Genomic DNA, 27,169 nt, shown 5'->3' on the forward strand with positions numbered 1-27,169 from the left:
TAGTAACTCCTTTTAGGGGATGTATAACATCAGCATCAAAGCAGGTACCACAGCCGTGGTAGAAACAACCCTGTAAAAAGAGAGAACAGTTAATTTTTCATTCTGTTAAAACAAATACACAAGTACAAAGAAAAAAGACACTTACGTGAAATTGATACACAGTTTTGGTTTCTTTGCAAAATCCGTCCACGGAAAAACCACCGACTCTTTTCTCTCCTCTCCCATTCAGCGCATGCTCAATTTTTTGGCCGGAAGTGGCTGCTAGGAAATCCAGCCAACGTATAGCATCTGCGCTATATTTGGTTCTGTTCAGATAGCCATTTGTTGGTACCATCGCTATCGTGTTTGGTTGTATATGACTACTTCTATAAATAGCCATACAACATGAAGCTATGGTAACATAACTGAAAATAAAGGAAATTAAAAGTTAACTTTATGCTAAAATGATACAAATTGATTTTTGAAAAAATAAAAATAATCAACTTACCAAAATGGATCCACCTTCGCGATTTCCAAGAACTCTTTTCTGAACATATTGCAGCACTGGCGCAGAATATCCACGTCAGACCTTAAAAAAGAAAAATGATTAAAATAAAGATTTAAAAAATAAATAAATACATAAAATAGAAGAAATCATAAGTACCTGCAATATGCGAGCATCTCTTTTTGGAAGTTAAATTCGTCCGTTTCATGCTCTTTATGCCATTTTAAGAATGAGTCTCTTGCTGCAGTTGACATGGAGTCTGGGGAGTAATACTTCGTCTCCGGAAGAGGGCCCACATAATTCTGATTTTCCCGGGTATTGAAGAAATGGGGGAAATAGCCTTTCTTCTGCTCTTCAATTCCAAAGCAAGAAGGTAGCTTGGACAGGGCCATGGGCAAGAAATTAAAGGAGTCTATGATACGAATGCCCAGACTGGGATGCGTTATAGCCATCAACTTAGAGCCGTTCGGGATGACACTTGGTGCGGTTCCCTGTTCCAACAGCCAAGACAGTATGAATTGCCCGTCAAATCTGTAAAAGAAAATAAAAATAAATAATAATAATTAAACATGCATATATCCTTTCCAAAACATAGTTTAAAAAAAGTTATACTTACCCCTTCATGTTGTGTGCTATCACTGTGTAGTCTTTGTGAATAGGGGAAAACAGCCATGTACAGAAATCTGCACAGGCTGAATACCCCTTAAACACATGCTCCCGCTTGTCTTCCGGACCTTCTGCATAATGAGCCACTGCAAAATTTACAACGTGCTCACCGGATGATTGGTCTGTCTCAAAGTCAAAATAGATCAGCCGATCCGATTTTGCTTTAGGTTCAACGGTGCGCAGGTAGCACAAATGCTCCTCGGGTTTGACTTGTTGATCACATGAAACGCACTTGATGGTTCCACATATGTGAGAATCTCTAGCACAATCCTTCCTTTGAATGATTTTGCAGCACTTGGGGCACTGATAAATCTAAAAATAAGAATTAGAATTATTCAGTGAAAATTTTAAATTTTCAAGATAAATTCAAATAATAAAAACGTACCAAGTCACACATAGAGTACTGCTGTTTTCCATTTCGTGCTTTATGGGCATTAAAGCATTCCTCAGATTTACACATACGGTCGCAATCTGGGCAGCGCATTGGATGTTGTTCAACACAACCTCGTCGGAAGCAAATACGACAGGCATCCGGACACTGATGGTTTTGACGGTGATCGTAGGGTTTTTCGCAAATTTCGCAATAAAAATTGCTTGCATAGAACCCCTTTAGGTTCTTTATCACTTCAAAGTGCTCGTCGTGCAGATAAAGATTGATCCTTTGCTTTCTCGAGGGGCCTTTGTAGGATACCTGAAAGTTTAAAACAATTAAGTAAAAAATATAACATTTTTCCGAAACGTAAAAAAAAATAACATTTTTCTCAACGAAAAAAACCCACTTACCTTGTTCAGATTGTCTGCAGATATTACTACGATCTGAGTGTCCAAATGCTCCTCGAATTTGACGATCTCAGTAAAAGTGCACGGTCCGAGAGGCACCCCCGCTGCAGCATGCAATTCTCGTGCCCTATTCATCAAAGTGGGCCGATCTCTCTGCCGCAAGGCTTCGATCTGGGTTTGGTCACCGTGCAAATGAGCCAGTGCGTACACAATGGCCTTAGCACAGCACAAGCCTTCATCGTCCACTGGAATTGATAAAATGGAGCGTTTTTTTAAGCAGTCCACCTTGGTGTTGACAATTTTTCGTGTGCGGCGGCCTGCGCCCACGTCCCGACGCACCGTGATAATATCCACGAAGAAACCAGAGTCCAACATAATTTCATCCTTGGACTGTAAAACCTTCAACACGGCTGCAAGTACAGTTTCAAGCGTAAGTTCCGAAACGGGCATCAGACGAGTGGAGATGGGGCGGTCTAGCCCATCAGCTTGTATGCAGAAACGGATCAGATCCGATGGCCGTAAGCCTGCCGTTGATCGCTCGATTAATATCCGGAAGAGCTCTCGCACCGACTCCCTCGCTGCGGTCAGGGGGTTATTCTGCAATTCCACAGGGAGTTGCTCTGGGTCCACTCTTGCCCTGTAGACAATTTGATCGGAGTTGTATTTTTCAACTCTTCTTCCGGAATGCACTTCCAAGTGCACGGCGTTTTCCAACTGTAAAGAAAAAACAATAAATATTTGCACTATTTACATTTGCAACGATCACATAAGGGAATTAAACGCATACATTGTGATTCTCGTCTCCTTCGGCTTCAACAAATGCTTCACCTGCATGAGAAGGACCAGGTTCGTTCTGTGAAATAAATAAAGGAATTTTCAAACGCAGATCACAAAAAAAAAATCACATACATTTTCGGAAATTATTTTCAAACATGTACCTCAAATCCAGTACCAATTTGATAATATAAAGGCAACACCAGTGGGTTTTCAGCAAACACCTGTGTACAATAACTCATCATCTAAAATTTAGAAAAATACGGTATTATCATGCAATATCACAAGCAGGTAAGAACAATAATATGAGAGACAGTGAAAATAACTCACGGCATCATCATCAACTTCTAAAAATTCCTGAGTTGGTTCTCCAATGAACTGAAAAATAAAGGTAAGAAATGAAGAATATGACATATAAACAGATTGAACAAATACAAAAACTACAAAGAAAAAATTTGAAAAGATAACTAAAAGTTTAAAAAACTCACATCATCATCGGAATCTCTCAAATGATCTTCAATCTGCGAAGAAAAATAAATATTCTTCAATACACATAAAGTAAGCATTTTAATCATAAAATAAAATACAAAAAAAGTAAGAATAACACTTACATCACTAGAATCAGTTTCTTCAAAAGATCTCTTGTTTCCAGAGAAAGACATCGTGAATGGAGAAAAATCAAAAGACGAGCAAGAAACTATTCGCTGTCGCTGAAAATCAGAAAACTGAGAAAGCTCATTTTGGGGAGCTAGTTTTTATATGCGTGGGGTATTGCAGTCTATGATCTCATCACTTATCTGACATCACCAAGCAATAGTTAGTAATCCCCGTCTTCTACGTCAGAACGCGAGAGGGTAGTATCCTATTCCTTAACTACCGCTGATTAATCATCGAACCAGGTGATTCACCAGATACGAATGAGTAAAGGATTGCAACCTCCCACACCCCTGACTGGCAACCGTTCTCCCCCTTTGCTTACGAGGCATCGCACGCTTCATTTAACTCGGACATGAGGGGAAAAATGCAAAGATATTTGAAAAACGTATTTCTGTAAATTTTATTTTACTGCCTCATTTCTTCAATTTTTCTTTTTTTAATTCCAGAAAAATAAATCATAGTTTTTTTTTTTTTTTAAAATCAAGATCTTATTTCAGACATTATATTTTAATAAACACATTTTTTTTTCTATTAATATATTACGGAAAATATTTTTTTCCAAAGTTTTAATCTGAGTTGTTTGTAAAGGTTTTTTTCAATCCAGAATATTTTTTTTTCCTTAAAAATGCTACAATAACGACACAGTTTATTCTAAGCAATGACATTTTATTTTTTCTTAAAGCAATTTACAAACACAATATCAAATTTGTATTTGTTTACAATTTTTTCACATTTTTATTCAAAATACTCAAATGCGTCTGCTGGACATAGTTTTTCACGGACAGAAGACAGAACTTTGTTTAGTTCCACATGTTTTAAAAAATGTTCATTTACATACATTGCGGGCTTCATACACAAAAATGTTGGGTCTTCCCACAAATTTTCCCGAAATTCTTCGGCCATTTCTAAAACGTCCATAGCTAGTGCAAGAGAATTAAATTCTCAATGCGATTCCCATGTAGTTCTTCAGCTAACATTTCGGGATCTTTAAGTCCCTTGTCTTTGAACATTTTACACAGAACACTCTCTAGCACGTTGTGAAGGTAATGCGTACCCAAACTTGTATCCAACGAAGCAGGCAAGGTGCTTTTTGCTACTGTGGTATTCGTTATGGTACTGTACGCGTTCAAAAAATCCATTTCACGGAATACATGATCTAGCAACGCATTCGTAATAGCATTTTGTTGTCGGATCATTTCAGTCCATTGCTCTGCCGATAGTGTGATTGATCGGGGCTCTCCATTTGGTGCTAAACGCGTGAATTTGAAATGAGCAAAGTCATTGCTCTCGATGGTGAGTTCATGTTCAAATATCGTACGCAGTTGTTGCTTGGTTTGAGGCACTGATTTCCTTCCTATGATATCTGTAGCCCACCAAGGCCGCAAGGAGATCCCTTCCTTCGTCGGATAGTACTTTTCTCCATATTTGTGAAATTTTCGTATCTGCAGGCTGACGTTGCTCTGGAAAGTATTGGGATACACGAACACCTCTTCTGCTATCGGAAAAAGTCCTTCTGGCACGTCCTTCTCCAAAAATGGGTTTCCCGGCTGCAATAGAAAATTAGAATAAATCATAAAACTTTCAAAGAAATACACTATTCTTATTTTCAAAAACGAATAAAGGAGCAATACTTACTTTAATTTCGTCAAATTTTGCCGACTTGGCAGAGTTGCTTGTGCTGTCGCATTTTCGTTTCTGACCCTTGAAGCTCATGGTGTAAACGTCTAGTGAAGCCGACAGCAGAACACTTCAAACTGATGTCTTTACTAAAATAAAGCTAGAATTGCTCAGATAAGCTGATAACAATCTGAACTCTGATTCGTCCAGTAATTGAGACTTGTGACGTAGTCTCATTGAATTGGTCACCCTGTCTGGAACAAATTTAAACAAGAAAATTTCTTAATCATGTAGCAATCACCCCTCTTAAAAGCAAAAATAAATATTTTATCTCTTTCTTAAATATTTATTAGATCACGTTGCTTTGATTAGGCTCTTTGTCATTAAAATTCCTTTGTCTGATTCATCTACTCTTGACTTTCAGCATTTAATTGAAAAATTATCCCCTATGTGAGTATATGAACTTTAAATTGCTACTTCTTTGTAAGATTCTTCAGCCGAGCGGTCTAATGCGTTGACCATACCGCCGACTGAAGAATCTTTATGTCACGAGTTCAAATCCACTCCATAACATTTTAATTCGCAGCTAAGCATTATTCCTTCCAAAATTAACATTTTTTTAAAAATAAGAATTCACAATTAAACATTTTTAACATCACTAGATGGCGCCATCAGTACTGAATAAAATTCTAATTAACCGCTCAGAGATGTTCCCCAATAGATGGCGCCACAAATGAGTTTCCATTTAACACTTTATTTTCCTCCTTTGGTAAGAACTTGACTTGTCTAGTGGTTAGCATGCAAAGCTCGTAATCCAGAGGCCGAGGGTTCGATTCCCGGCCGTAGCATTTTAGATTACACTCATGAATCACGTTCAGTAAATAATTAGAAATTAAATAATTAATAATCAAAAAATTAAATATTCAAGAAATTAAGAAATAATTAAGAAATTAAATGAAATTAATAATCAATAAATTAAAAGAAAATAACTGACGCAAAATGACGTCATCCGAAAATACCCCTCCTGAAAGATTACAAGATGATCACGTGATCATCCAAGATGGCGCCCATCCAAGATGGCGGACGACCACGCCCCCTTCCCACTGTTGAGTTGTTTTCCTCCTTCTGACCCTTATACCGCGGCTATTACTACTAACAGTGCAATCATAACCGTTAGTCATTGTCTTTTGCATCTCGGAACAACTTGCCCCAAGTCGGGGTAGGTCGACTTCGACTTTCGACTTCACAAGTACTAATTAATAACTTAGAGTAATAAAAAAATCTTAAGAAATACAACTCAAAAAACAATCGTTACATCAAAGGGACAGATATGACTAGATTTTTATATTGCAATATTAATACCAGAACTATGTTTCCGTAACAAATTTTGAGCTTCATTGAAAATCCGAGCTTTTAGCCCCACTCTGGCAGAATCGTGTGCTGGTTAGACGACAGCCTCTTAAACCATCTTCTTCTTCACTAATAATAAAGCTGAATGTCTCTCTGTCCGGAGGATGTCTGGATGTCTGTAGGATGTCTGTAGGATGTCTAAGGATGTCTGTGACGCGCATAGCGCCTAAACCGTTCGGCCGATTTTCATGAAATTTGGCACAAAGTTAGTTTGTAGCATGGGGTGTGCACCTCGAAGTGATTTTTCGAAAATTCGATGTGGTTCTTTTTCTATTCCAATTTGAAGATCAAAATTCTCATTAGATGGACGAGAAAAAAACGAAATTATCATTACGTGAAACCGTAACCAAGCCAATTGGCGAGAAAATTCACCATACATTATATATGAATATACAGGCGGACCAAAAAACTTTTTTAATTTTCTATTACGGGCAAAGCCGTACGGGTACCACTAGTTTAAAAATGCATACTTATTTCTTAATCAATAATTTATTTTCAAAACTTAAAAATATTGCCTACTTTTTTTAAAATTCAAAACATTGAAGAAAATTTCAATTTTTTGAAATTCCTAAGGTTTTTTTGTTTTTGCACTAATTGAATTTTTTTTTTTTTACTAAACGATCACTAATAATCATCTCTAAAAATCTGTGCATTCATTTGCTTATGAGTTTATTAGAAAATTTTCTGTGATTAATTATGTGAAAAAACAATTTTTTTTTAAATTTGGTTTTTAAAGGTATAACATGCTGTAAACATTTGAGTCATTTATAAAATGCTTATCCAATGCACAGTTTTGTCAAATATGTTATCCCAATTGCAAAAAGTATTACTTTAAAGCTGTATCTTTAATAGAAAAAAATCCTTAGGGATTCTAACGAAATGAAAACACAAAAAGACCATCATCGAGAAAAAGCAGTTTAAAGTTTTTCTTTTGCATAAGAACACATGGGGAGCATGGCCTAAAACCACTCATAACTTTTTAAATATTTGAACTAAAGCAATGAAACTTTTTCCCTGTGTTCAGAATAGTTTTTACTTTTGAAATAAGCAATAAAAATTTTTTTCATCCTTTCATCATTTTTGCAGTGTTGCCAGATGGTCAAGTCCAGATTTCCCCAATTCCCTTTCAACTTTTCCCCCAAAAAATTATGTTTTCTATCAAAATTCCCCAAATTCAAAATTTTTTTTCCACTAATATTTTTATAAAATGAATAGTCTCCCTCTAATATTTTTGTCTCTTGAAATTTTTTTTTCCCCAAATAGCCAAATTTTCTTATAAAATTTCCCAACTTTTTTTTTTCTTCCCATTTTCCTTTTTTTTTTTTTGTCTTCTTTATCTTTCTTTATCTTTACTTTTTAAAAAAACTGAAAGTCTGTCTGGATATCGTCAGGATCTCTGTGACGCGCATAGCGCCCAGACCGTTCGGCCAATTTTCATGAAATTTGGCAAAGAATTAGTTTGTAGCATGGGGGTGTGCACCTTTAAGCAATTTTTCGAAAATTCAATTTTGTTTTTTTTTCTTTTCCAATTTTAAGAACATTTTCCCGAGCAAAATTATCATAAGATGGACGAGTAAATTACAACGTGGAACCGTAACGTGGGTAAGCCTATTGGCCAGAATTCATCATGCATCATTAGTAAATATACAAGGAAACCAATAGACTTTTTAATTTTCTAATACGGGCAAAGCCGTGCGGTTGCCACAAGTCATAAATACAAGCGCCTGACCAAAAGATAAGAAATGACTAAATATTTTTTTTTCTACTCGCATTTACTACTGCTTCTGTATGTACATTTAATTTATGATTTTTGTATATATTTATCAAAGAACATTCTTCATCACACTTATATTTACCTTTTTCACCTATCAACTAGTTACTCACGCAGAACAATAATGCGAATTCCATAAAGTTGAGCAAAGCTAAACCAACGCTGTTTGAGACAAACAATGTAACTATTACTTCTTGACGCGAATTTAAATACGAAAAAAAATCTTTTTTCCCCCGAGGTTTTTTTTCCCCAGGATTTTCCCCAAGAAAAAAAAAATTTCCCCATAAAATTCCCCTCAAAACCCATTTCCCCAAAATTTCCCCAGATAGCACCTGATTTCCCCAAAATGGGGAAACTTCCCCCAATCTGGCAACACTGCATTTTTGAGGTACTGTAACCCCTTGGGTGGATTTTCAAGATGCAGAAAACTGTCAGCATCATTTTGCAGCAAGTCAAGGACCCTTTGAGTGTTCATTTAGAGTGAACACTCTTGTCAAAATGTATTTCCGGTAACGGATATCCGCTGATCAAAGTACCATTGGAAAGAATGGTTATTAACCCCTGGGGAACATACTAGGATTGGAAGTGATGGATTTCAATACGCATAAAAGGCAAAGCACCATACAGGTAGCTAGAAGCAGCAACAGCAAGCAATTTTAAAGGAAAATTTGACGGAATCAACTCCAAATGTTGCCAGATTACAAGACAATAATCATATACAGTTGGACCTCCATATATCGAAGTAGCAAATTGCCGAAAAAAAATTCGATATATAGAAAATTCGATATGTAGAAACGATCTTATTATATCGTAAAAATCTCCTAAAATACCAAAATTAAAGCTAATTTTCGTGAATGAAACCCAATTTCTAATTGATACGAGCATCGGATGAAACGAAAGTTAATAACTGAAAAATTTACAGAAATTACATTTTTGTGTCTTCATACATCTTCATTCTTCGCAGTTCAACTTGATTCGCAACATGAGGGGATTTTCGTTTTGAGAATGTAATCGAGAGAAAAGTAAAAAATCAATCTACTTAACTTGAATGATTTTTACTGAAGCTAAAAAGACTAGGAATGATAATCAACAGACAAAAAGGATAACTTGGAACTGATTTTACAGTGTTACTGGTTACAACTAAGATTTGAAATAAACTTGAGGGAATTTAAGAACTCCAGAACGGAACAACAACCTATCTACGCACCTTTCAACTCCAGATTCTTTCTGAGTTTCGTAGCAACCTTTAGTGAACATAATATTTTCCCCGAACCTTCATTTTTCATAAGACAAACAGTCTGAAGTGGAAAAAAAAAAAAAAAAACCTACGAATGTCTCGAAAACAATTTCGATATATAAAGATTTTTTCGATATATAGAAACAATTTTTCTATGTAACGAACATATAGAAATTTGCTGGGATTTCGATACATAAAGACTTTTTCGATATATAGAAACAATTTTTCTATGTAATGAACACAGAAATTTGCTGGGATTTCGATATATAAAGATTTTTTCGATATATAGAAACAATTTTTCTATGTAATGAACATTGAAATTTTCTGGGATTTCGATATAGAAAGATTTTTTCGATATATAAAAACATATTTTCTATGTAATGAACATAGAAATTTGCTGAGATTTCGATACATAAAGATTTTTTCGATATATAGAAATAATTTTTCTATGTAATGAACATAGAAATGTGCTGGGATTTCGATATATGAAGATTTTTTCGATGTATAGAAATAATTTTTCTATGTAATGAACATAGAAATTTGCTGGGATTTCGATATATAGAAAATTTTGATATGTGGAAGTTCGATATATGGAGGTTCGACTGTATAAATATAAATACAATTGCAGTATATTCCCGATTATCCGTGTGCGGATTATCCGGTTTGCCGATTATCCGTGCATCATTTCGGAATCACACTTTTCTAAAGCTTCGATGATGTTATCGATAATATCGATAACATTATTATTGAGGAAGTTAAAGAAATCGAAGGTTTCGAATCAGTGGACGCTAAAAATGTCGAAGAGTGGTTTAAAAGCGACGAATGTGAACCAGGATTTCAATGTCTAACTGACGAAAATATAATTGAACTTGTTACTGAATCAAACGCAAGTGATGATACCGAAAACGAAGATGAAGAACATGAAGAAAATACAGTTTCACGTTCTATTGCTCTACAATCTGCGGAACATTCATTGGATTACATGAATGAAAGAGGTTACGATTACGGAGAAATAATTGCAGTAAGAAAAATTCGTACGGACATACGCAACAATTTAAACAAACAAAGAAAACAAAAACGTATCCCCGATTTTTTTAAGCAATAAATTTCGAAGAAAAATTCCTGATCTGTGTTAGTATCTATATATATATATATATATATTTTTTTTTTTCTAATTTCCCCTTAAATAGTTAGCCTGCATATTCCTTAAATGATTTTTCGGATTATCCGTGTTTTTCGATTTTCCGTGCTACGCCGCCCGGTGATTAACACGGATAATCGGGAGTATACTGTACTATTGACAAGAGTTGCTATACAGTATTTACTTACAGGAAAGTGCCCAGGCATCCAATCGCTTGATACCACCGAGAAGTCTTAATCCTTGATTGACGCAGGTTGAAGATAGATTAACCCTGCTGGAAAAATCATACATGACGGGTAACACCTTCTTCAGTCCGGAACTGACGAAACCCTTCAACATCTTATCCATATTCATCCATTTTTGATAAACCAATTCGTCAGTCTGTGTGTCATTCAACGGAACACTCAAACTATTTGGCAGTAAAATAGAAACCACGAAAATCGGGTACACAAGCATTTTTAACTTCCAATTTCAGTTGCAGTTATTGCTGTGCTACTGTTGTGTCTACATTCGACTAATGACACATTAGGATTTCCGTATTCGCGCGATCTAATTGTACTATAGATGTATACTGTAACTATATTTTGTTACAAAATTGCATTTGCGACGTTTTTCGGCTCTGACGTCATAGATGATAGCATCTGTCCCTCATTATGTAAGATCAGGACAAACGCGAACAATGGTAATTGCTTGGCGACGTGCAATAAAAAGCTGAAAAACATTTCCTTAAATAAAACTTTTATTGTTAGTCTGATGGTTTTTTTTTTTTTTTTTTGAGCAATTACGATTGCTTATTGCTTTCATTTGACTGTTTTTGATGTCCTTTGATTTTATTTTCCCACCGCCACCCTCCGCACCATCACCGTCGACCGGCTCCTCACGATGCTGCTCCTTTATAACGAAAGCCATCTCCAGGTTGCTTCCATGTCCTACACACACATACACCTACACATACAAACACATACAGACACCTACACATACACACACACATGCAGACACCTACACATACACACACAACTACCCACACACTCATCACACTCATGCCTGCACACAGACACAAACACACATGCCTACACACACATACACATTCCGCACCACACACAAACACTCATACAACAACTACCAATACACTCATACCTGCACACAGACACAAACAGGCATGCCTACACACACATACACATACCCCCTTGCATACAAACACACCTCCCCCCCCACACACATAAACACATATGCCTACATACACACACACACTCGTGATTGCAAAAAACATAATTTGAATTCAAGAGGTCAAAATTCAAACTAATTTTTTTTTTTTTTTTTTTTTTTTACCGGCTTCAAAAAGGAGGCGCTTATCAGTTCATACAGTATAAATGATTTTTTTCCCTTCAGCTCATGGCATCTCAGGTAATGAACCAATTTGGTTGTTCCTTTTTGCTGATTAGAGAAAATCTAGCTTGTGTCATATATCTTTACTCGGTCATATTTGGCCGTAAGAAAAAGCTACGGGAAAAAACAAGTTTCATGTAATTTCCCTATTATATTATAAGTAATCAAAATAAGAATTTTGCCTTCACGGCATGTGAACACGTTTTTGTTTTGTTTTGTTTCTTATTTTTTAACGAACGGGGTTGTTTCCTTCAGTCAAAAGTACTACTTTTAGTGGCTGAAACTGATAGAATAAAGGGGGAAAAAAAACAAACAGCGAGAAAAAACTTGAATTTTCCCAACACTTGGTTTTTGATTAATTTTTTTAAATGTCCAAATTTGAAAATCAGGCGTGACCTTTATGACGTCAATAATTTTGGAAAATATTCGAACAAGGGCCTCCGACCCCCTTTCTCTAATATCATCTATTAGTGTTAATATTTTTGTTTTGAAAACTGCTGTTTCGAAATATTTAAGCGGGAGAATCCCTTTTTTTAATACCAAGGAGTATTGCAGAAGAACTTCATTTTTAGGACTTCAATTTCGAAAATTTTCCTGGAGAGAGCTCCAGAACACCCCGTCGGGTAACAGCATCAAAAATTGTCCGTCGTAGTATTTTTGAAACTTCAATTATGAAAAGTTAAAGAGGTAGCGTGGGGGAGGGGAGGGGGTTACGTATTTCTATCTGCTTTTCAAAAACTCGATTGGAGACAGTCTATGAGTCTCATTCATAACCCAAACTATAAATATGGACTATAATCACCTTTATAAGACTAAAATTTCATTAAAAAAAAGCCTTTGAGCCACACGTAGCTTTCTTGCCCCTAAAATATCACCAAGAACTGTAAAACTGCGTTTTCAAAACTACTATTTCAAATTTTTTTCTGGGGCGTGAATCCCATTCCAAACCAGTAGCTGGATTCCCCCATTGCTTCTAATATCGACTTTCGTTTAGGACTTTTTCTGCAGTTTGAAATGATGAGAATTGCCCATCATCTTACCAAATATGGTTTACATCGCGTATTTTAGACTTAAAAGTGTGTCCCGCCCTAAAATTATTTTCTGATTTCGCCACTGCCTTGTTATTCCGGGAATACCCCCCCTCCCCAGATCCCTGTTATTGTTGCACCCCTAAATATTTCGGCCTAAATCCGCTTATGGCTCTTTTAAGCGAAATTTCAAAGAACGGCGAGTCTGTCCGATGTATCCGAGTCCGCAATTGCAAACAATTTTATAGATCCCACAACAATTGAGAGGGTGAATAGAATCTTTAAGAGAAGAGAACGAAAGTTTATTAATGGGAGAAAACACCACTTGGAATCGCTTCAGAATCTTAGCAACCAGAAAACTAATACCAGGAAAGAAAGGCAGAACAACCAAATTCTTCGTGTTGAATGTTCTATTATGAACAATATTTTGAGATTTTTTTGCAAAGTTTTTTATAAATGGAATCAACTAAGGTGGACGAATAGTCTCTATCGACAACCACAGCTCTTAAATAGTTAAGTTCCGCATTAAGAAGCTCAGGTGTAGAACAAATATTCATTGCACGATAAACAAATGTGTTGAAAGCAGAATATTTTTGATTAGGAGGGTGAGACGATAATCTGTGTGGGGGTAAGGAAACAGCAAAAGGTTTGCGATAAACCGTAGTTTCAAAACCGGACTCAGTTCGAGAAACGAGAACATCCAGAAATGGACAGAGCCTGATTACCGCAGGGGCATGTGGGGCACAGGCCCCTCCTCTTAGATTTCAGGGGGGGCCCAAAATCTATTGAATTAATCACGCTAATTAAAAATAAATAATAATTTCACTCAGAATCTAGAGTACAATGATATCATTGATAGTTTTGAAATGTCAAAACAATTAAAAAATCTATTTGTTGATAAAAGTTCCACTTAAATATTTGATCTTTTTACAAATCTGAAAACCACTCCAAATTTAGTCTGTATTTACTATTAAAAGTTATATCATAGATAATTTTGGTATTTACGGTTTATTGCAACGGGCAAAGTTTAAACACATTTTATATATTTATCCTATACTACTATATCTCTTCTACTTTTTAAATGTATATATTATACTGTGATATGAGGTACCACCAAATTTAGTATGGGTTATGTAAAAACGCAAGTATTGAAATATTTTATTGCTGCCTATACTACTATATCTTTGCTACTTTTTAAATGTATATATTATACTGTGATATGAAGTACCACCAAATTTAGTATGGTTATGTAAAAACGCAAGTATTGAAATATTTTATTGCTTTAACATATAAAAAAGTGGGGATGGGGTGGGGGTTGGGGGCACAAAATGAATTTCGTGCCTAGTGTCTTCAAAAATCTTAGTCGGGCCCTAGGGGGCCCTGAAATAGAAATGTGCCCCATGTCCAATGTCAGGATGATCGGGCTCTGGAAATGGAAGGCAATTGTTCTGTTCTTTTTCACAAGAGAATTAAACATGAGAATCAATGGAATTTAAAATAGATAAAGCTTCATCAATGCTAAGTTGATCGTGGTTCGTAATAACAAAACAGTCATCAACATAGCGAACATAGAATTGAAACTGTAGTTTCTGAAACAACTTGATCTAAAAGTAATGCATGTAAATACAGAGAAACACCGTTTATACGTTTTTGAAGTGACTATATGAAAAAAGCGTACAAACGAAAAAACGTATAATAGGTATAGGTTAATGTGTAATAGACTTTGCAAGGACCAATTTTAAAAACGTATAATTGATAAAAACGTATAAAAGAGAAACGTATAAACGGTGCTTCACTGTATCACTAAGGATGGGGCTAAGTGGGTTTCCCATAGCTAGAACATAGAATTGAAACTGTCGTTTCTGAAACAACTTGATCTCTAAGTAATGCATGTAAATACAGTGAAGCACCGTTTATACGTTTTTGAAGCGACTGAATGAAAAAAGCGTACAAACGAAAAAACGTATAATAGGTATAGGTTAATGTGTAATAGACTTTGCAAGGACCAATTTTAAAAGCGTGTAATTGATAAAAACGTATAAAAGAGAAACGTATAAACGGTGCTTCAATGTATCACTAAGGATGGGGCTAAGTGGGTTTCCCATAGCTAAACCATCTGACATAGTATAAAATTTACCATTAAAAACAAAGGAACATTGCTTTAGACAAGTATGGAAAACTAAATCCTCGATTTCCTTAGACGTAAAATGAAATTCAGAAAGTCTACTCTGAAGGCATAACAATGAACCCCCGACGTTCGTAAATAAGGAGTTCACAACAAAAGAAGCCATAAAAGAATTATATGGAACGAAAGTCTGAATTTTCTTTACAAAATCGATAGAATATTTTTACAGTAAATACCAGGGCTGTGGAGTCGGAGTCGAAGAATCGGAGTCGGACTGATTATGGGGTAAAGGAGTTGGAATCGAAGAGTCGGAGTCGGACTGATTTTGGGGTAAAGGAGTTGGAGTCGGAGTCGTTAGAAAACATGCCGACTCCGACTCCGGGCTTCTTTTTTTCTTTCCTTTTCACTGACTCTCCTTGCATTTTTTAAAAACTGACTACCAATTGGTTCAATTACATGTATAAAAATATACTAACGAGAAAATAACTGTCATTATGGCAATCAGCTAGCTTGAATGCTTACCGAACCTTCTGTAGCCGTCCACTAGTTTGCTTGCTTTTTAACTTAACTAATAGCAACTGTCAGCAAACGGTTTTGTTGCCTAACATTTTCATTTAATCACTTTCAAATAAAAATAGAAATGCAGTGTTTTGTTCGATCTCAGTTATAAAAAAGTAAAAGAAACGTAACAAATTAGTAAATCGAGGCCTGTAACTAAGGTTGAAACGTTTAAGGGTGATGATAGGCAAATTCAAAGAAGTTCTGGCGTGAAAGCACGAATACAAAAGATTCGATGAAATAATCTAATGTTTTTTCTTTATTAAGACTATTTCTATAAGCTTGGTTCTCACTAAAAAGTATGGAACAAAATAAGTGTAAATGATTTCTTGATTACAACACTCAATAATTACAGTTAGTCTTAAAATCTTCATATTAAGGTTAATTCTAAAGCAGCCAATAAAATTTAAATTAAAAATTTAGCGAAGAAATATAGGTATAGCAAAAGCTATTCGTACAAATTTGTATACCGCCGCATTTTGTGTAAAATTAGCTCCTGACGTATATGCGCCCTTTTTTCGTTGAAATTTTATTCATGAAATATAATTTAAAATATATTCGCGAAAATTTTCAGAATTAAAATACTTATATTTTTTATAAACTCTGAAACTAACTTTGTGTGTCATCTATCAGATGGGTGTCACCCGGGGCAAACCACCCCCTCTCAAGAACTGGGATTTAGAAAAAAAGCTTTTTTTCTCTCAAGTTACAGCTTTCAAAAATTGGAAGCACACGATTTGATCAATATCAATTTGTTAAACATTAAAGGGGGGGGGGTCAAATTACAGATAATCCTTTTCAAATTTTTTAAAAGGGATTTTTAAGTCATCTCACTTTTTGACTCGTAACTATTGGAAAATTTGATTTTTAAATTGAATTTCTAACATTGTATGCGTCTTGGGTTTACAATAAAAACAAAATGCGAAATTTTCATTAAAAAAAATAATATTTTAATCTCTGTTTCGAGGTTTTCCTCCTTCCACTGAAGGGAGAGAGGGAGTTGAAAAAATACAATTAATTTTTTATTTTTAATCCGGAGTCGGGCGTTTCAAAATCTAGGAGTCGGAGACGGGGTCGGAATTTGCCATTTTAAATCCGACTGCGCAGCCCTGGTAAATACGTTATGACTCATAAGAGAAGAAAACACAAAGACTAAATATTTCGTAAGTTTATAAGAAGCCGTACCAATATTGGAAACAATCGGCCTGAAAGGAATGCCAGCTTTATGTACCTTAGGTAAAGCACAAAATCTAGCACAATTAGCGATAGAAGGAATAACAGAGCGTTTAATATTGTAACAGATCCGGTGCGACTTCCAACTTTCTTGAAAGGACGACACAGTTCTTGAGAAAAACACAGGAAATTTATTTACACTATGTACAGGAAAGATCGTCAACAACTGCTAAATGAATCATCAGCAATTAAGCAAATATCAATCAATACCGTAAACTCAACGGTTACACACGTATTTACATCCAAATACGACAAACAACACAGCGAAATGCCTCGCAATAAACAGAGCTAATACACTCTCAGTACAAATTCTCAATCGAAACTCAACTTTTTATCCAGCGTAACGGCTTATATACACACCGAAAGAGAACTCCCAAATATTCCACAAGATTCCCGAAAATCGTAGACCGTTATTTTATATCCATTCACAAATTTTATCATTCAGAAATGAGGGGACCGTATACTTCAGCCGAATATACGGGGGCTGTATATTCATTACAAGAAACTATTTACAGGTTACGTTACTACAATAATTTTAGATGAAAGATAATTTAATAAACGCCAAATTTAGACAAATTAATCACAAAAATAATTACTATCTACAGAATTTGTAACAATATTTAATGGAATAGAATATATAGAATGGAACTGAGGTACTGAACAGACTTGATAGCAGAAGAAATAGTCTTTAACTCATTATCACTAGGATCATTAGAAATCTCCAAGTATGGACCAGAAGAAATCAAATCATTAGTTTTGTCAACATGAGATGATTTGTCAAGAACAACAATTTGACCGCCTTTGTCAGCTTTGGTAACAACTATACCTGAATTAGAAATTAAATTCTTTACGGTACTACAGTAGAAGACCGTTATAACGCACACTTTGGGACCAGAGCTTTTGCGTTATACAGGTTTTTGCATTATATAGATGATTTCACAAAATTTGAAACTAATATTCAGAATATATCTATATATTAGCACTTCAGAATGAGTTTTATCTGCAATGAGTATTAAAGCACTAATTATACAACTAATCATTCACAAATAAATATGCTTTACAATTAAAAAAAAAGTGAAATATCCTGCACTTTTGCTAGCTTCATGGTTTGCATAACAGCTGCATTTTCAAGAGTAATTTTAATATTTTCTGTTTACTATGAGGTACTAATTTTCAATTTAAGAGCTTTGAAATAAGATGGAAAGATGAAACACTTTCAAAATTTCATTTGTCTAACCATTTTTATGTCTGCAAAGCAAAACAGAGGGATTTTTTAAACTTCAAAACCTATTGTTTACTTCTGAAAAGTTGTGCGGTTTATAGAGAATTGCGTTATATAGGTCGGCGTTATAACGGACTTCTACTGTACTAACAATATTAGTAAACACGGGCTTGGAAATTCGGGAAATAAAGTCCACATTGGCGTGTTTTGTGCTTCAATAAGTTGGATAATTGATTATTTTAGTAAAAATTAGTGTCGAATATTTTGACTTTGCATTTTTTCTACTATGTGCAGATAAAAACTCACAAAATATAAACACAAAGAATTATCACGGTGGAAATAAACATACCTCGTCGTTATGACCTGATTGATCTATGCATCTAAAGTGCGGAACGCTGTAGCGGGCAAGATTTTAGTTACTCTCGGGCCACCTTTAGCACGCGGGCCATAGTTTGGACACCGCTGCTGTAAACTTCTATTTCGGGGAAGTTTTAAATTGGAGAAAGGGTGAAAAATCTTTATTCATGCTGCCATCTAGTGGGAAACAGTGCAAGTAATAAAAAAATTGCCATCTCAGTGAAGCACTCATTCAGTCTTGCCAGATGGTCAAATCCAGATTTCCTTAATTCCCTTCCAACTTTTCCCCAAAAAGCCAAAATTCCCCAAATGCAAAAATTATTTTTCCACTAATATTTTCATAAAACGAATCGACTTCCTTATAATATTTTTGTCTCTTGAAATTTTTTTCCCCCCAAATAGCCAAATTTTCTTTTAAAATTCCCCAACTTTTTTTTTCTTCCCATTTTCGCTTTTTTTTTTTTTTTTGTCTCCGTTATCTTTATCTTTCTTTATCTTTACTAATAATAAAGCTGAAAGTCTCTCTCTCTGGATATCTCTCTGTCCGGATCTCTTTCTGTCTGTCAGAATCTCTAACGCGCATATAGCGCCAAGACCGTTCGGTTGATTTTCATGAAATTTGGCAAAGAATGAGTTTGTAGCATGGGTATGTGCACCTTTAAGCAATTTTTAAAAAATTTGATTTTGTTCTTTTTCTATTCCAATTTTAAGAACATTTTTCGAGCAATATTATCACGAGATAGACGAGTAAATGACCAAATCATCATAACGTGGAACCGTAACGTGGGCAAGCCAATGGGCAAGAAATTCATCATGCATTATTTGTAAATATACAGGGGGACCAAAAGACCTTTTAATTTTCTACTACGGGCAAAGCCGTGCGAGTGCCACAAGTCATAAATACAAGCGCCTGACCGAGAGATAAGAAATAACCAAATATTTTTTTTCTACTCGCATTTACTACTCTGCTTCTGTATGTACATTTAAACTATGATTTTTGTATATATTTATCCAAGAACACTCTTCATCACATTTATTTTTACCCGTTTCACGTATCAACTAGTTACTCACGCTGAACATTAATGCGAATTCCATAGCATAATATTCCACATAATGCGAATTCCATAAAAGTTGAGAAGCTAACCCAACGCTGTTTGATACAAACAATGTTCCCACTACTTCTTGACGCGAATTTAAATACGAAAAAAATCTTTTTTCCCGAGGTTTTTTTTTTCCCCCAGGTTTCCCCCCCCCCCCCAAGGAAAAAATTTTTCAACAAAGAATTCCCCTCAAAACCCATTTCCCCGGAGAGCACCAGATTTCCCCAAAATGGGGAAATTTCCCCCAATCTGGCAACACTGTCTAAAACATCAAAATCAGTCCCATTCGAAAGATTACTCAAACGTTTTCTATTGAAATCTAAAGCTATTTCTTCAGGTATTAATTTAATAAGAATAGGAAGCAATAAATGTCCGTACATACCAGAAGTTACATTTAAAGAATCAAGACTTCTGATTTGCACTTCTACAGTTTCTCATAACTTTCTAAGAGCAAATGTATTGTTGGAATTTTTTACAGGATGCAAATTTAATCATTTTGACATATGAGCATTAGTAACAAGCTCTTCTCTACCTAATCTCTGTTTTAACAATTTCAAAGCTCTCATAATTTTCATCTGTTAGTGCAAAACCATTTGCAACGTTAAATGCTACACCTCCTAATAAGGATTTTAAATATGAAAATGTGTCAATTTTTTTCAAACTATCATTCTTATCGGAACTACTTTGATATAACCCCCCCCCCCCCAATCGGAAATTTGGCGACTTTTTTTTCTCGCCAAGCAAAATGCCTGTTTTTGGCGTTGGCGCAAAATACCTGGTTTTCAACAACACTATATACTGTAGGCATATTGAAAACTAAAAGATAAAAATAATTAATAGAAAAAAATATAATTGGAAAATACAACCAGATTTTCAGAAAAATACAGCAAGTCAGAATCTGCTTGATCACTTCACAAGGAAATGGCGAATGAATGAAATGGCGCTAAAACATATATGAAATCCAAAAATTGTTGCCACAAAACTTTCAAAAAAGAAAAAAAAACTCAAAAAATGGTACAAAATACAAGAAAATACTAAATTTGGCAACAGCAAAAACCTAAAAGCTGAAAAAACCTAAATTGGCAGCACCAAAATAAGAAACAGCAACCCTAAAAAGTCCGTAGGGAGTTCCACATTTGGCGCGTAATTTTTTTTGGGGGGGGGGGCTATCAAAGTTATACCTTCTTATCTATAGAATTTTGAAACTGATTAAAAAAATTCCAACCGTTGACAAGGATTACCAAAATATTTCTCAATAAGCAATTTATATAATTTAATATTTCTCGAACAATCAGCAGAAACATTTCTATTCAAATAAACATTGTTTTCAATGCTTGAACCTTCAATGTTTTCTTGTGCATTGGAAATTGTTTGTGCATTAGCGTCAAATTGTCGCGTGTTTTGCTTCATTTTCAACTGAGCCGAAATTTCAGAATTCAAAACAACTATTTTCTGACCATACTCAACGGCCGCTACAATTTCTGTGCCAAACTCTTTTTCATCGCTAATTATATCTTGATTTTCTTTATTGAGCAATCACGATTGCTTATTGCTTTCATTTGACTGTTTTTGGCGTGCTATCACTTTATTTTCCCACCGCCACCCTCCGCACCATCACCTCCTCACGATGCTGCTCCTCTAGCGAAAGCCGTCTCCAGGTTGCATCCATGTCCTACACACACGCGCATACATACACAACTACACACGCGCACACACACCACACACCACGCACAAACACATACAACTACACACATACACACACAAACACATACACCTACACATACATACACACAAAAACACACACACACAAACACATACACACATACACCTACACATACATACACACAAAAACACACACACATACACAAACACATACACCTACACACAAAAACACACACACACATACACATACACCTACACACAAAAACACACACACACATACACCTACACACACATACACACAAAAACACACACACACATACACACAAAAACACACACACACATACACCTACACACACATACACCTACACACACATACACAAACACATACACACACATACAGACACCTACACACAAAAACACACACACACACACAAACACATACACACATACACCTACACACACACACACACATAAACACATACACACATACACCTACACACACATACACACAAAAACACACACATACACAAACACATACACACACGCACACATACAGACACCTACACATAAATACACACAAAAACATACACATACACACAACTACCCACACACTTATGCCAGCACACAGACACACATGTCTACACACACATACACATACCCCCCTACACACAAACACACATACCCCCACACACAAAGACACACGTCTACATACACACACACACGTGATTGCGAAAAACATAATTTTAATTCAAAATGTCAAAATTCAAATTATTATTTTTTTCTATTTCTTCAATTTGTTTCGACATTTCAGTTAAATAATCAAGATGCTCTTGTAATGTTCCTACATTATAAGAATCTAATGCTTCAACATCTAATTTGTTCACATATTTAGTAACTATTCCTTTCAGAACAGCTCTCGATCGTTTCTTTTTTGAAAGTTCAAGCTCTTCCATTTTATATTTCTAATCAGGGCCTGATTACTGAATAGGCCAACCAGGCCGTGGCCTAGGGCCCCCGATATTTAGGAGCCTCCGAATGGCTGAAATTACTTTAGTCTATGGCTAAATTTGCTTCAACCAATGGCTAAAGTTATAAAGTTTGAATACAGGGGCACCCAAAAGAGAATTTGGCCTAGGGCCCCTAGATATTTTAATCGGGCCCTGTTTCTATTGAACAATTATTTAAAATGTTCTCAAATATATTGCTTACCTTGCATCTAATGGCAATGATGTTCGTCGTTTCTCGGTCGATGCACTAAAATGTTTGGCTCAGTGGATTTGTTCTTTGGGTGCGAAGATACATACATTGTTCTAAATCAAAACTTGTGTAAGCAATTCTATTCGAAATACTATGAAAAAAAAAGCTTTTATTTACAGCGCGAAAAACTCAGCTACTACATTCTATTGTATCCATTTCTAATCTACAGTTGCCAGAAAAAGTTTTTTAAAGGTTTAATTTTAAAAGGCTGCGCATGCGTGCGTTGGAGACTGAGGCTTCGCTTGCGTCAATCACAAACATCATCAATAAGCAGAATTTTTCGACACGTTTTTTACGGCCCCAGAATTGTTTATTTTAATCGTTATTATTTATTTCATTTATTTTTAAGAAAAGGATAAAATTTTCACTGTTCCGCAATTTTTTTCATTTGCTTTTACCTGCCGTGGCTCAAAAGAGGTTGAGAAACACTGAGTTAGAGCACGATCAGATGAATTAAAGCAATGAGCACTTTTTAACTATATTGGAAACTCTGAAATGGGATCAAATGCTGTAATAACAAGTTTTAATCATTTCCAGTACTGAATTCAATGTGAAAAAATGTCCAAAAAATAAATAAATAAATAAATAAATAAATAAAATTAATTTGAATTTTGACATCTTGAATTCAAATTATGTTTTTCGCAATCACGAGTGTGTGTATGTAGGCGTGTGTGTTTATGTGTGGAGGGTATGTGAGTTTGTGTGTAGGGGGTATGTGTATGTGTGTAGGCATGTGTGTTTGTGTCTGTGGGCTGGCATAAGTGTGTGGGTAGTTGTGTGTATGAATGTGTGTGCGTGGGGGGAGTATGTGTATGTGTGTATGCATATATGTTTGTGTCTGTGTGCAGGCATGAATGTGTGTATGTGTGTGTGTATGTTTTTGTGTGTATGTATGCGTGTGTTTGTGTATGTGTGTACGTGTATGTGTGTGTAGGAGTATGTTTGTGTGTGTGTGTAGTTGTGTGTACGTGTATGTGTGTGTAGGAGTATGTATGTGTTTATGTGTGTGTACGTGCGTGTAGTTGTGTATGTATGCGCGTGTGTGTAGGACATGGATGCAACCTGGAGACGGCTTTCGCTCTAGGAGCAGCATCGTGAGGAGCCGGTCGACGGTGATGCTGCAGAGGGTGGCGGTGGGAAAATGAAATGATAGCACGCCAAAAACAGTCAAATGAAAGCAATAAGCAATCGTGATTGCTCAATAAATAAATAAATAAAAATACGAACAACTGAGTCAACTGTATTCAAAAAACGCACACAATACGGGAAAGGGGGGAGGAGGATCTGCAGTAAAAATCAGCAAAGGGCTGTTCACTTATCGGCCGTCCGTCCCGTCCATCCCGAGTTTTTCCACCCGAAACAGGTTTTCTTTGCTGGTTGCCATAACAGCAAGCCATCTTGGACGGGACCGGTTTTGATCAGAACCTTGACATCTGACGGCCGTCAAAAGTAGGACAGCATTTCATTGGTTTACGCCAATCAGCGAGCTCATCTCTCTGGCGGGTGATTTCAGCCACGTGATTGATGTGTGAATGCTACTCTGTTTTCGTCGGCAGTCGGTTACGTCAAAAAACGGGATGGACGGGACGGACGGCCGTTGTGTGAACTGCCCTTAAGGGTGCCATTTTTCTCTCCGAAGGTTCCTTCTCGTCATCCCCGCTGCCTATCTTTTAGAAGGTGCCTGTTTTTCATCCAAATAAGAGGTGCCATTTTGGCTTCGTATTGGGTGCCGTTGGTGAACAAGCTTTTTACCCCTGAAAGGTGCCAAGCGCAACCTGTAGTTCTAAAAGTGTACGATCAATAGCCGTACGTCACTCATGTGTTTCCAAACAAGACTACGGCGGCAAGCGATGCATTATTGTTATTCTGATGCCTCCTGTCCACATATTTCGTAGCAAACCGAAACGTCTTATTGTAAATACACTACTGGTCATTAAAATTGCTACACCAAGAAGAAGTTGCCAGAATGAAGCTAAATTTTGCAAACGTGATAGCAAAATTGACATTAGAAAGTGACTACAAAAAGAAAACAAATTGATCATTTATTGTTGTGCCGTCACTCCGGACGGGGCTCTTAGGGGCCATTTTTCAACATGATAATGCTCGGTCACACACAACAAGGGTGTCAAGAGACTTCCTCTTCCACATTATCACTTTCTCTGGTCTGCACGATGCACTGATTTGTCACAAATCGAGCCTATTTGGGATCACTTGAGACGGCAAATTGGACGGCCTGTAAGTTTGATCGAATTAGTGGCGCGTTTACAGCAACTTTGGTACGAGAGGACGTTGGACATCGCACGAAACTGTTGTGCCTCAATGCTCGACTGTATCGACTCTTACATTCTCTTTAGAGGTGGTACAACAGGGTACTTAAACCTCCATTCATGTGGGATTTTTCCACTTCTATTCCTATTCCTATTCAGAGTTACAACTGACTACAACTGTATTTATGTCGAGGACTGCATACTAAGTGCCTTGCCTCCATTATTTTTTATACCGATAGAGGGCAGCACCATCACCGGATCGAACAGTTAATGAGAATTTAGAACTAGTCCAGGAGCTAATAGCTACCTGGTGCTAGCACCCCCAGAGGTACCGTTTCACTCGGAGGGCATTGAGACCACGAGCCTATTTAACGTCGCCCAGTCCCCTTTAATGACGACGGTGGATCTTCGACCATCGAGGCTCGAACTCAGGACCCTCCGGCCCCGAATCCGACACTCTACCAATCGGGCTACCACGGCCCTTTTTCCAGTTCTAAATGATCATTTTGCTTTCATTTTGTAATCGTTTTCTAGTGTCTATGTTGCCACCACATGTGCAAAATTTCGTTCCATTCTGACACTTCCTTCTTGGTGTAGCAATTTTAACGGCCAGTAGTGTAGTTCCCAATAATAGGGAAGTTGCAACCTATTAAATGTTCATATTTTGGCTATTGGATATTGTAGTTGACCCTCAAAACTAAAAAATTCACCATCGCCGAATTTTAAAACACCGTGGTTGATTTTTAATGAATTTTTAAAAATCCACGCGCAAAAGTGCGCTCATCTGAAACGTCACGAGCCTTCGTCACAGGGCGCGAATGGGCAGCCTTCCGCCGAAGATCCCTTGTTTTCGCTACGGACATTTTGAGCGCGTTGATATTTTTATTTTTTAGAAATTCAATAATCCTTTTGAACACGCTATGGAGACCGGATTCGTTAAAGCACCATCTAAATAATCTTCCTCATGTAACATCAATGATGATATTCGAATATTTCCGAGAGGATGAGAGGTTTAATGTTCCAGAAACGCGAGGAGATAAGCCTTTTACGTTTCGTCTTCGAAGTCGAATGCGTGACCTTCGGCTTCTTCCCTATCGGAAGAGCGCATGACGTCACTTCCTATGCCATTTGACGTCACAAGCGCTTGAACTTTAAAAATTAATTTAAAAAAAACTACTAATCGTATCGCAAAATTTTTTTCACCTATGATGCTCATAAATGTTACTCTATCATATAAAAATAAAATCGAAAACTTCCCTATTATGAGGTTTAAAAAAGTCTACTGACTTTCGCATAATCCGATACATGTTACAGACGCTGTGAGATTCAAGACGAAAATCAAGAGCACACATCAGCGAAATAAGAGACACATAAATACAAAAAGATTTTAATAAAAAGCAGGAACAGTGTTCTAAAGTGTACTAAACAACCCATAACCCATATACATGGATTACAAAAAAACAAATCCAACCAACAGATAACCATAGAAAACAGTCAAGCGTAGATGACGATAGCCATGAGAATCATGTACTGTCTGGCTGTGGTAAGAAACAGTAAGACCTGGAGAGAGTTCCTTTCTTCGTTGGGAGAAAAGAAGGAATTGCATTTACACCATAGATCTAGCATATAACTAGACACACGACTCCAGCCACTACCGCCATTGGAGGTGCGAACCTTGAATGAGACGGGCAGCCTACCCAGGATGCAACTGCAACCACTTATCTGCGGATATCCGCCCCTATCCGCCATTTTGGAGCAAACTTGTTCCAGTGCTTCGTAGCGATAGCATTTGCTGCTGATGTTTACATTGCTTTACCCTTTCAGGGGCGCGCCATTAATTTTTGAGAAACCTTAAGAAAAAACACCACAAATGGGTTTATATTTGATCATGTATACATAGATTTTTCAGTTAAAAATTTTTTTTTCAGAATTTTTTTCGCTGGAATGGGTGTCCCCATTTGTTTACCCCCCCCCCCCCCACCTGGGGAAGGACAAAAACATGTTTATGCATGTAAAAATGAATTTGAATCTTTTCGAACAATACGATTGACTACCTCAGGTAAAATGAAGAAAAATGATTCACTCTTTCAGCGCTAATTAAAAATTTTAAAATCTGAAAACATTTCCAATTTTTGGGGTAAACGAAAAATTGAAAATTTATTGATTTGAACAAGAAGTTGAGCCTACGAAAAAAATATTTTTTTGTTATTCTGCCATCTAATGTTGTTCATTGAACTAAAAAGATGTGGACTCAAGCGATTTTGATTCAAAAAATTCAGAGAAAAAAAAGAGAATTTTTTTTATAAATTAGTGGTTTCACAGCGCGACCACTGCCCCTGAAATGGTTTAGCATGTGTTAAATTGAGTCAAATGGGTGGTGGTTCGGCTGTTAATTGTGCAAATAGCTCCAAAAAAAGATTTCAGCTCTTCAGATTTC

The 27,169-nt window shown here is 36.3% G+C and overlaps 2 protein-coding genes across 2 annotated transcripts; both read right to left on the reverse strand.

Annotated features, from left to right (window-relative positions):
* Nucleotides 1-35: 35 nt before the first annotated feature.
* Nucleotides 36-1,077, reverse strand: LOC129220719 (uncharacterized). The gene is made up of 5 exons (XM_054855152.1): nucleotides 1,058-1,077; nucleotides 644-1,015; nucleotides 488-568; nucleotides 280-404; nucleotides 36-70 (listed from the first exon to the last, which is right to left on the reverse strand). Exons 1-5 carry the CDS (start codon nucleotides 1,075-1,077, stop codon nucleotides 36-38), a joined length of 633 nt encoding a protein of 210 aa, XP_054711127.1.
* Nucleotides 1,078-1,096: 19 nt separating this feature from the next.
* Nucleotides 1,097-3,366, reverse strand: LOC129220730 (uncharacterized). Its single transcript, XM_054855162.1, has 7 exons — nucleotides 3,316-3,366; nucleotides 3,193-3,225; nucleotides 3,035-3,082; nucleotides 2,869-2,949; nucleotides 1,934-2,644; nucleotides 1,536-1,841; nucleotides 1,097-1,462 (listed from the first exon to the last, which is right to left on the reverse strand). Exons 1-7 carry the CDS (start codon nucleotides 3,364-3,366, stop codon nucleotides 1,097-1,099), a joined length of 1,596 nt encoding a protein of 531 aa, XP_054711137.1.
* Between the last annotated feature and the right edge of the window lie 23,803 nt (nucleotides 3,367-27,169).

Source organism: Uloborus diversus, chromosome 1, assembly GCF_026930045.1.
Source record: "Uloborus diversus isolate 005 chromosome 1, Udiv.v.3.1, whole genome shotgun sequence".
In the NCBI taxonomy this organism is placed as follows: Eukaryota; Metazoa; Arthropoda; class Arachnida; order Araneae; family Uloboridae; genus Uloborus; species Uloborus diversus.